Source organism: Suillus discolor (assembly GCF_016758755.1).
Source record: "Suillus discolor strain FC423 chromosome Unknown F5147scaffold_8, whole genome shotgun sequence".
NCBI classification, from domain to species: domain Eukaryota; kingdom Fungi; phylum Basidiomycota; class Agaricomycetes; order Boletales; family Suillaceae; genus Suillus; species Suillus discolor.
In genome coordinates this window covers 716,156-728,571 of record NW_024541255.1, presented here as the reverse complement: position 1 = coordinate 728,571, position 12,416 = coordinate 716,156, and the positions used below count along the sequence as shown (strand labels likewise).

The 12,416-nt window shown below is 43.5% G+C and overlaps 1 protein-coding gene across 1 annotated transcript; it reads left to right on the top strand.

Moving 5' to 3' along the window:
* Window positions 1-563: 563 nt before the first annotated feature.
* Window positions 564-1,949, top strand: F5147DRAFT_769747 (uncharacterized protein; the record flags this gene model as incomplete). Its single annotated transcript, XM_041441067.1, has 7 exons — window positions 564-596; window positions 634-778; window positions 811-1,042; window positions 1,078-1,181; window positions 1,463-1,615; window positions 1,667-1,701; window positions 1,761-1,949. 7 exons carry the CDS (start codon window positions 564-566, stop codon window positions 1,947-1,949), a joined length of 891 nt encoding a protein of 296 aa, XP_041297007.1.
* Window positions 1,950-12,416: the final 10,467 nt, after the last annotated feature.

Below are 12,416 nucleotides of genomic sequence, written 5' to 3'. Positions count from 1 at the left end.
TTAGACTTTGGGACAGTTTGGTGCTTACATGCAACTGCCAAATGCAATGCCTAGTATGTAATAGTCACTTTGATCTCTCATAAATCATTGGCATCAATATTCACGGCGCAATTCCAATGGCTGATAGTGATAGTGTATATGATATGTCAAGAGCACTTCAGGTCCTCCAATTTCATGCCACCCACCCACCTATGCATCTACACCACTCAATAAGTCTTGTAACGGTAGGGCTCACACTATTTGGAACAATCTAGCCCTTATGTTCACTTATGACATGGGTATGTCACTTATGTGAATCATTACTCACACGAGCTTCCTTCCATTTTTTGTTCCATCAACCACATCAACGCTCTCCTACACTTACATTTCCAGGTTCTTTACTCCAAGCCACCTACTGTGATATGGCTCGGACAACGATAAATACCGGCAATCAGCCTCGATTGAACAACCGAGAGATCACCACTCTGTAATCCCACATTGAGGACTGGGAGAAGGCCAGAGGGACTGAGCGACAACAGATCTTCAAAGCGGCCGCCAGAGAGGCCAGACTGTTGGCTTCAAAGATGGACCAAGAGCTCTTGAAGCAAAGAAAAGAGGTCAGTGTTTCAGCTTTCATATCACAATAAACACAAGGCCAATGCCAAAGCACCAATGAAGCTCCGAAAGAAATGGACAGTTGAAGAGCAGCGGAAGGCTGACATTCTTCAGCAAATACATGAAGAAATTGAGGAGGAGACTGGGCAGAAAGGCTGCCTGGGCAGACAGAAGTCCTCAGGAGGTATCAACCAACGATGATGGCAATCATGAAAGGGCTGGATCACAATGAGTTGGAGGAAGCCCAGGCGAAGGCCGACGAGTGGACAAATCAAGCACCTGACCCTGTAGTCCAGGCCAAGATGGCTAAGAAGAAGGGCGAAAAAATGATCAAGCACTTCGCCAAAGAGATATTTACTCAGGCCAGTATGAGACTCTTTGTATTAGCATCCTGGAAAGATGAGAAGGGCGCCCTGCTTACATCTGGGCAAGTTGATATGGTCGGTCAGTTGGGTCGGTCATTGTGCTTACATGGTTTGGCAGGTTCAACTTCAATGAACACCCCAGGAGAGGATCCAGCTTCATGAAATGCAAGGACTGGCAGGTCATCTTACTGGCATGGGAAGATTTCATCGGTGATGAATTCAGTAAGTCTCAAGACCATCTGAGAGGTGCTTTATTTAATTTATGTTACCTCCACAAAGACCAGGATCAAGACCAGGACAGCATGCTGCTGGGAGGCACTCACCGGGTCCCCAAGCCTCATTATGAGTTCAACCTGGACCGCATGAATTTGCCGATATTGCCCGATATTTGAGGGTGTCTCGCTTGAAGTCAAAAAGGCAATGATTCGGTCATTCCTCACCATTCATTACAGTAAGCCCGATGATAGAAAACCTGTGCCATCATCTGACACCCGCCACCATAGGAATATGCTGCGGAAAACGGAAGGTCCCAGTGCCATGGAGTGACATAATGAAGGGGCAGTCTCAATTCATCTCCAGCACATACCTGCCAGATGATATCAAGATCACAGACCCATCCAAAATGCAACGGGATGAAGCCAATGCCTTGTTGGAATGTTGGTTGGACTGACAGGACAACCAGGTTGGACTAACATTGAAGTTCAAAGCGTGGATTGACGACAAGGGCAAGATGCATTCTCCCGTTGGTGAAGACTCTGATGACTCTGATGCTGATGCTGATGATGAGGGCTTGTGGCCCAGGCCAACTACAAAGTCATCGGCACTGCTGCACTATCATCGGCCGGACTTCCAAAAAGGCCGACGAGGTTCATCAAACAAGCTCATGTTAGTTCTGCTGATGAAGAATCTAACAACACCGATGCATATGTGTCTCTGCCAAAAGTAAGGAAAGATGCCCCTGACTGTGTGGGGAAATGTCGTCCATCATGAATGGCCACCAAAACCATAAGATTAGCTGGATGCGGATCATGTATACTCCCTTGTGACCTAAGTCATTGTGCACTTGCTTGAGGATATTATAGCCACTGGCTGATTAACCAATGTGGTGTAATCTTCATCTGATAATTCTGACGGATGCTTGCGTGTTATCAGAAAATGCTTGACAGCGGAGGACAGGTAAGCGACACAGCAGCGTTATGATCAGCACTAGGCGTGCTGCTTGTGTGATATGAGTTCCAGCGGATTCTATTGTGAATGCACAGTTGTTGAGCAAGGTTAACCCAAAGGAATAGGCTCAGTCTAGCCAATCCTCATGGTCACCTTCCTTGGGAACATTGTCCTTGGTGGCCAGTCTCCTTGAGAGACCATCGGCACCTTTATGCTTTGCAATGGGTACATGAACAAGATTAATGGGGAACAAAAGAATACCCACGATCCACCGATTGATGGTCACATTGGGCTGCAAGTCCGGATTATTGATCATACCTTTGATGTACTTTGTGTCGACTTTGACCATAAGGTTGGTAACACCAAAAATGAAGATGCGCACGGCGCACAATGCACGGAAGAGTCTGTATAACTCTAACTTCACCTGTGAGTAACAGCTTTCAACTTCGCTGAGCATGATAGAGCTGAAGCAGTTTGGATAGTGCTTGCCATCCTCGCCAACTTGAAGCAGAATATAGCCAACCACAATGGTGGACATGTCAACCGATAGAATAACTTCTTGGCCACTGTCATAATCGATCGGGCACAACACCAGTGAGTTAATGACTGCGGCTTTGAGTAGATCCATTGCTCTGTGATGTTTGTCTTCGAATTCGAATGGTACATCTTTGCTGGTGAGGTTAGTAAGCAGCCACGCGATGCGCACAAAATTACGGATGAATATTCAGAGGATACCACAAGTGCCCAAAAACCCATGCACTTGTGTCTGGGTCTTCAGCTCTGGCCAACATGGCCATTGACACCTCATACACGCCTGAAGAGATCTTTTCCTTGATGATGTGCATAACTTCACTGACAATAGCTGGCGGGATTGGAATGTTGCATTGATTCCACGGCATGTGCAGGACTGTAGGTATCTTGTATGGTGGGAAATTTTTTTGTTGAGGCGGCAGCACTCGGTGGTGCACCAGGTGAATGCAAGTTCATGCATGTGGACAAGCCATCTTACTAGTTTGAGTTCTTCTGGCCATAACCATTTGGCAGGGTCAAGATCAAGCTTGTCGGCTCTCTCTTGCGTGAAGCGGGTACCTGGAACAAAATCTGGGGGGTGAGCGGGTAATTCTGGCAAGCCAGCAAGTGGGTCTTCAGGCAATTGCCACACAATTCTATACTCGGCTGGCATAGCTGTCAGTACCATGTGGACTTTCTTTGCGACTGCTTTATATACCAGCACGTGCAGATCATGGTCGTAATAATACCATTCATTGAAAGCATTGATGGTCACTTTATTAATGACTGATCTGGTGGATGTTAGATGCACATAATGCGCTGATTGGAGCAGAGATGGAGAAGAAACGGATAACAGCGGCAAATGATGCAATGATATGGAAAACGATGCAGTGTTGCTCCTTAGGAGCATTGGTGGTTTGCCCTCAGCACACACATATTGTGGCACTTCAGGATTTGAATGGAGATGCGGAATATAATGAGATGAAGAAACATGGTTTGCGGAATATAACAACAGTGGGTAGACGTCTCCCTGCGGCAGCTGCAGATCATTGAGACCTAAGAACCCTTCTCCTTGGCTTTTGCCTTTGTGGAGTGCTCAGTGCAATGCTTGCCGTTAAGACAATGATCGCAGTGCTTGACCCACAGCAGGGTCAGGAGGCATAATTCCTTATGGGTGTTTGGGTCTGTGATGACAATATCTTGATCCCCATTGGGGAGATCATCAGTGTGGCATGATGACAGTTTGAAAAATGGACGGCTGAGCAGAACCTCGAACATTGCGCGGTTAGTCACCTGTACTTGGAAGTACATTGGTCCACCACTGAAATCAAGCACAACACAGAGTGGGGCTATATAAAAATGGCTCCAAACTGATATCTTTATGTTGTGGTCTTGCACTGCTATACTTCGTGACAAGTGCGTTCGACCCAGGGGTCTGCGGTCTGGGAATAGTTTTGGGGGTCAGTGGGTGATGTGAGGTGAATAATCCGAGCACAGGAAACAATGTCCGAAGGTATAATTATGATGTCTGATGCAAAAGCATGGGGTCCAATGTTTTCCGGGTTTTGGGTTATTGGGTTCAGGTTCAGTGTATCGGAAACTAATAGTAACCCGATAGTGAGCATCAGGAAAGCGAGCAGTGTGCGCAATAATAATGATGACAGATACGGACGGTGAAGGAACAATGATATTCGCAATGTCAACTAAGAACTATGAAATATCGGATTTGACCCCTAAGCGTCGAAGATGATTCTCCTCTACTTGGATGATGATGATGCTATGGGGAGTCCAATATTTATGTAGATACGTAGAAATATGGAACCCTATAGGCGAAAGTAGTAGCGCAATATTTCAGGTCCGATGTTCTATGTAATAAGACATGATGTACTGCAGACTATGGGAATACATGTAATAACACGGTCGACAATGTTAGGGATGTGAAAACAAGTAACTATGCACCTAGTGGGGCTAGCGCAATGAGACTGGACATAGGTAGGACAAGTGTGCATGATATCCAATTGGCCAATGCAAAACCTGATGCAAAACCTGATGTCCAATGTCCGATGTTTTTGGGTTTGGTGTGTATTGAGTCAGATATGATAGGGAATGATTTGGGTAATGATTAGCATTCAACATGCATCGGAAAATAGACTTCTACAAGGCCACAAGCACTCCAAGTCCTACAGCGGGACATTTTTGATAACACCAAGTGTAGCATTGTAGGAAGTATTTATCGATTCCATGTTGAGCTTGTGATCCGAGCACAAGCCAACACCTAATGACTGCCGTATTGCCCACAGCATAACAATGACCTTGGCGTCTTGGTCAAGGACACAGGTTAATACTCATCTGCCATATGTTACTGTGTGAATACAACATAGAGGCACAAAATGATCTGCAACCACTTTGCCATCATCGTGTCGCATGTGAACACCATCATATGTGCCAAGCCATTCTTCCATCACTGGATGTCTCGATAATTTGTTAATGGAGACAGCGCTGACGGTTACCCGTTTGGTAGCCATCATATCGTGGAACTGCTTCCTGATTTCGGGCAATATGGTGAATAGTTCTTGGACGGGAATATTGAGGCTTGTGTTGAGTAAGTGTTCGATGATTCGCTTGTCTGCTTCCTTGTATTCTAACGCATGCAAATATCTATACTGACTGGTTGATGTTGTGGCAGCAACGGGTGAGTTGGCAGTGGGTTTTGACAGTTCTGACGGTGATGTGACGGTGAGTCGGTGGCATCAAACCAAGCAAAAGAAACAGAAGCTGATGGGATGAGCAAGGTCTAGCTACTGACAGGCACTAGGTATATGTACCTAGGTGCCTCGAGGTCCAGACAGGACCCCTGGCACCTCCAAAAGACCCTCAAAACCTCCGAAAGCCCCTAGCTGCCAACCCCTACTGACACAATGGATGATGATTTCGGCTGTTCTTTGCTAGATGATGTGGTTGGTAATGGTGCGGTGGTAGCTTTAGGAGTCTCAGCCGCCTTGCCTTTGCCTTTGCCTGACATAGCTTGGACTTCTGAAGAGACAATCTCCTCAGCCACGGCTATTAGTCTGGACGCTGGTCCCAGATGTGCACAAGTTTCCCTGCCGACTTTGATGCCATCAAAGCAAATGGTCTTACTCTTGGCATTGTCTTTGGCGCTTCTGCACTTCAGATCCTGCTGAGTGATTGCTAGTGCAAGCACTTGTGCTGTGCATGCTACATCTAAATCATCCTCATCCTCATTGGATTCAGGGTCAGCAACAGTATGAATAAATGCGGACAAGTCAATGTCTACCACAACTTCCATGCTGGGTGACATGTGGTAAAACATACTAGTGCTAACGCTAGCACCTGGCAATGCCTCGTTGGCTTGTTGACTGCCGTGATATCAGTCAAGATGGTCCTTTAGTGTACTGTCGCTCTGCTGGCTGGGGATCCAATTGCTGTTGGGGAGTATGAGCTTATTGATTGTGACATCAAACTTACATTTGCTGGCTGCAATGTATTGGTCGTGTTCGGGGCACCAACCCATGAAATGGTCAGAGCTGCCACTGGGGCCATAGTTGCTGTTACACTTGGCAAAATATTCCTGTTTTACCGCCACTGGTAACACTGATGCCAGGCAACAAAAATGTCGCGGCCATAACCACGTCATTGAATGGGTACAAATCTTGTGAGTGGTGATCTGGAAATTTGATCATTAGCTGGATGAGCATCTGCGCCTGGACATCACTTGGGAAGCCATCTATAAAATTATGGTCATGCTCCACTTTACCTATGTGATCTTTCTCAATAAGTGCTTGCACAACTTTGAGGAACACATGCTGGTAATTGCCCAGTTCTTTAACTGAGCACATTGGTATATTCTTTTGGTTGTGCACAATGGCAACTAGATCATCAATGGCATACCATCAGTCGCCCTTGCAACCGGGGTACATAGTCTTTACCTCTTTTATATAAGTGATGTAATCACTGCTTTTTGCCTCAGGCATTTCTGCCCATAGTTCACATTCACTTGTTGACAAGTAGCAAATTATGCCTTTGATGCGGTCGGCATTTAAAAGGCACGCCTCATTGGCAAGGACTTCATAGTCATCGATGAATGCTAGGAGGTTTTCAGTCATGCCATCAAACTTCTGTGTGCCTTTTGTGCTGCGGATTGGCATTCTGAAGGTGGGGACGGTTGACATAGTGACTTGCAGTGTAGCGGGTGGAGATTGGGATACTGGTTGTTGGACAAGGGGCGATGGGCCATGCGAGAAAATAGCGACAGCTGTGTGGATGGAGTTTGGTGTGAGTGGTATGGTGGTTGGATAATGCAGGACGGCTGAAGAAGAGGCAGCGGCCGTTTCAGCTGTCAGGATGCTTGGGAACTCTCAATCTAAATCGCTAAGAGAGGTTATCACGCTCAAATTATCAATGGTATGGGTGTTAATGAGCACCAGTTGTTCAGGCATCGTGCAAAATGCGCCTGGTAGGAAATTCCTTGGGTTATCTAGTGCTTCGAAATCATCGGATGATTTGCCTTGTACTGAATCCTTTGGTGAAGGCATGACTGGCGATTTGCACTGTGAAGAGTTCTTTGATAGGTGTTAGTTGCATGTGCGGGAAGGCACGGTTGAAACTGTCAATCACTTCTTGGCATGCAGTGCATTCCTTCATAGGTCTCAGCTTCCTACTAGTCTTCTCAGATGATCCCCTCATGGTGGGCTCCAGTTGTGTGTGAGGAATGATAGCTAGATGAGAAGGGGTAAAAGGGGAAGAAAGGGTGAAGTGGGGTAAAACTCAAATAGACCTCTGGATGCAAGTATATATTCAGCCCAAGGGGATTGCTACTGAGAATGATTCCTCTAAGTAAAATATGAGGGGAAACTTTGAAACTAGTAAGGGTAACTGAGAATGGAGGGAGCGCAGGAATCTGCATTGATGCAATGTGAGCATGAGCGAGCCGCTAAGAGTGCAATGCAATGCATGGCCATGCAGCTGAAGGTTTGACAAATCATGAAAGTGCACAGCTGAGATGAAGGATAAATGTGAAAAGCTGCAAACATGAAAGCAATGCAGCATGGTGGTGAAACAGAAAGAGCATTTGACAATAGATGCGGTGAGTAAAATGTGAACATTAGTGTGGCTGTTAGAGACACATGCACAGCAATATGCCGAAGGTTTAGATTTTCAGTTTTAAGACTTGTTGCATGAAAAGATAGATAGATACATGAAAAATCATAAGTACTAAGTATATATGAGAGCGCACTGAAGCGCTGCTCGGAGCTGAGTAGGTAGTGGTAGTATGTAAAAAGGGTCCATAACACAAGTAATGAAAATATAAATGAGATAGCTTCAGAAATATGGTCAGTCTAATGCAAATCAAGTTAAATATGCACTAATGGACAAGTGGAGGACATAGATAGGATAAGGGGAGGATGCATGACAGAGCCAAAGAAAAGCCGACATGAGTCGCAGCTGTCAGCCAATAGTGGAAAGGGTGCGCACCGTATTAGCAATAGTGTGCACAATGTGAGGACCTAAGGGATGCTGCGAAAACAGCCTCTACGAGACTACAAGGACTTCAAGTCCTACACCGGACATTGATCATACCAATATCCTATATTCCCTTATTATGTCGCATGGTAGGGCCAGTTCCTCTATATACTTTGGTACCACTTAGCAGCCATTACATCCCCCAAACTCTTCATATCCTGCACCCCTGTACTATGGCCCCTCCATACCTCCTAATGCAAATATACTTGCTGGCAGTCAGTATCCATCAGTGGTGCTGCAATAACCTCCTTCTGCTTTATCCTACCTCCTCCAGAAGTTCATCTTCCTGGCCTTCCATCAGATGACAATGAGATCCTGCTGAGGATGATGACATGATGCTCAATGATGCCTCCCCAGTTGTGGGGAAGAAGTGTCAGCTCCCCTCAATACCATCTTCTCCTCCCAATGTTTCAGAACCATTCCAGGTACTAGCAAAGACTCCAGCATCAGTATACCATAGCCATTCAACATTCAGGGTACAGAAACCCTCAAGTCATGGGAGCCAATACAGATTGCCATTAGAGATGTTGCACAGTGTGTCAATACCATTATCAATGATGCACAACACTACCTCTCTCTTATTTGTTGATGTTGTCACTATGCTTACATTTGTGTTGTTGTTACTGTCATTATTATGTTTGTTTTCTTTTGCTGTATAAGTGTATTGGTAGTAGTACATATATAATCAAGCACTATTGTTATTACCCTTTCCTATGGTATGCATTTGAGTGAGAACTGTCAAAGAGTACATCCATCAGCCTTGCTCTAGCAGCTTACCCTGTAGTGCCCTCATAAGTCTTGTCCCCAACTTCTTCACTATTTGGATCCTCAACCTCTTGGTCAATGCAATTTTTTCCTTTTCCATGAGCCCACTTTAGAAAGCTCTTATATGTTTCATCTCTCTTGTAATACTTGATTTCAAAGCAAATAATCATGTTGTGCAGAATGATACAATACTTGATCCACTGCATAGTGATTAAGGTCTCTCTCAGCCTGAATCCTAAACCAAAGCTCAAGCAGATAAACTGATCATGAATATCAAACACTGCAATCATTACACAATTAGTGCAATTAACCATAGACCCAATACTTATACCTATCCATTGAGTGACATCTTTAAGAGTAATGATATTTCCATAGTAGCCTGCTCAATTCAAAAAAATGGCAAGTTGAATGGAGACAGTGAGGGTAATGTTCTTCATGATGAACTAACATGTGAAGCTGAGGTGCTTGTGTGGGGAGGGGGGCTCATTGGGCTTTTGGAGTACACAAGCCCTCTTAATCTCATCATGAAGTACATTGGTGATGTTATAGAGGTGGTTGTAAGGCACAGTGATTATCAGAAGAAACAGAACTATCACTTGAAGAATCTGAAGTCCCTATCATAGGGGAGAGGGGGGAAGTTGAGCTGACTAATCGTCCAGGATATCCTGATATAGTAGCTTGGCCAAAGAAAGTTTAGCCTGATCTACAATAGCTAGGAGTTCTTCATGGATAGATGGTTAAGACATAGTCATAATTGGGGCAAGAGTCGAGGGAATCAAAACTCCTACACTACTAAATAGTATTAAAAACACTTGCAAAACTGCACAATGACACTCACATTCAATGACTACAGCTCAGAGATAAACACACTAGAATACTGTCCTTAGGATTTATTAACAAAATCTCATTAGTTACAAGAGGCTTCTCCTTCACAGAAGCAAATGAGAAACTTAGAATCATAATGCGAAAAAAAGGTAGAAGTGGTAGACTAAAGTAGAGACCAAAATATGGAATTTGAACTCAAGAAGATGGCTCTCCTATGCATATAAAGAACCCAGATACACACCCAACAAAGCAAAAAAAGACAGTCCTAGAGCTCAGATATCCATTGTAATTCAAGGACAATACATAACACTAGCAACATCTCACAAATTTCTAGGCATTATTATAGATCATGAGCTGTGCTTTAAGAAACAAGTGTTACAGTTCTATCTTTTCACCTTTCACTTTGTCACATATGCTTACTCATTCATTTTATTGTACAATTCATTTTCTCTTTTTCCTATTCACTACCGATATTCAAGCTCCACTTCAATACCTTGTATAAACCTTACTCTTTATGCTTTGTATCTTTAACTTGAAACATAAACTGAAAGTTTAAAAAGCAAGCAAGGACAAGTGGGAACTGTATCGCTGTTATCAAAGTTGTTGTGATCAATGATAAAGTGTAATTAAAAATTATCTGTCTATCCAAGTACAGAGTGTCAATACTGCTACTGATCTACTGCTCCTGTTCAACTTGGTGGATAATATCTTTCTGTACTGCATCAAACCAAGTGCTCAAATTATTTGATGTACAGATCATGTCCTTGATATAGCACATAATCTTTTGGTAAATATTGCCAAAGGGCTGCAAGTTCAATGAAAACTCCTTAATTTTACCTTTATATACATTCAGAATGCAGTAAAGCATGGTCCTGCAGACTCCAAAGAACCTATCTATCCATCTATTCAATGCCTTTGACGTCCCTGCCACTAACATGTCAATAATTATGTTAATGAAAACTGGGTGCTTCAGTAGACATTTGATTTCTTGATTATCAGCAGTCTAGATCTCAAGGATCAGCCATTGAATGTCCTGCAAGTTGACACATACCTTCTTAAATGAATGTAGAAACTATAAATCCTTCAACAGTTCAGGAACTGTAGATTCTTTGTACGAGATGTTGTCGACCAGTAAAAATAGGGGCTGATAAAGCTTATAACTAAGGTGGACAATGTTCATTATATAGGCTTTAAAAACCCATGGCACATATCAGCCAATGATGAGACCATATAGTCATGTATCCCTTTCAGTTCTGTGACCGTAGCTGTAAATTAACAATAGATCAGTGATATAACATTTTAGATGCCACTAAAACTTACATTGACTCTGTTTTGGCAGTCTGTAGTGCTGTATTGATCATGGTGTTGTGCATAGTAGTGTCTAGGGCTGCATCTGTATCAATTTCAATATCAAAGACTAGGCTGCAAAGCTTATCTTTCATGAGTTCACTGTACCTGCATGTTATTAGTTGTGTAAGTATCACAAGTTCATCATCAGTGTGCACAATAGAAGTGGGAATACCCTCAGTACATTGCAAGGAGGTTGATAGTAACTCGGGAGTGGGATGAAGTCTGCCCTAACATTGATGTCTAGCAGGGTCTGAGGTATGACTTTTCATCTACATATTATAGATCAGTAAGTGATTTGTGATATAGAATGCAGAATTGCTTACTTGAATAACACCTTCTTGCATTCTCTCTCCATAAACACTTTCCTCCAAATGGTGAGGTGCCAGGATAACAAGGTGGGTGGCCCCCCACTAGGACATATTCCTACTGTCCATGTTTGGTTGTGAAGAGGTTAGTGATGAGTAAGATTAATTAAATTTGATTACTCACTTATGCAGGATGAACCTTTTGTCTGTTTGATCTTGCTGGAGGGTTTTCCATCACTGTTGTGGTGTTAGTTCAAGGCATAAATTTACCTGATGGTATTGCATATGCTAATTGATAGCTAAATATTGGGCTATGATTATTGTGTTCAGAAAAGTAAAGTACACATACAAGTAACAAACTTTCTGCAAAATGTGATATCAAACCATAGTGGCAGCGAATGCCGGTCTCCGACTCTGTTAGCCCAATAGTTTTTTGATTTAGTGGAATTGTCCCCAGCGTGTTCTCAATCAACTCACCCCAAAATTCATATTCTGACTATCTCACTGATGTTTGTTTCATTATTATTCCAGCTCATGGCATCAAATAACAGACAACCCAACATGTTCACAAGGGTGAGCCTGCCCACTCTCGAAATAGCATGTCATCCTAGCAACAACAGCAAGCTTTACTGTGTGAGTTTGATCGTCATCACTAGGTCACATAATGCAATTGACATTGTTTGGAAAATTTGTCATAGCAAATTCTAAGAATTTCAATATGGCTGCACCTAACGTCTTACCATGACCAGTACTGCTATGGTATTTCCATATCCCTTCTCTCTACCCACAGTTGAATTGTGGCTTGTCTGTTTACATTTGTTTACCATATGTTGCCTATATCCCAGAGTCCAGTGCTCCCTGCCTCTTTGGCAACTTACTCTAGACTCCAGGTATTGTACAACTTTATGATACTATTCATAGCAACTCACTCTAGACTCTAGTCTGATCTCTTCTGGTCTCTCAGTAGCCTCTAGAAGCAGCCCACTTCATTCCC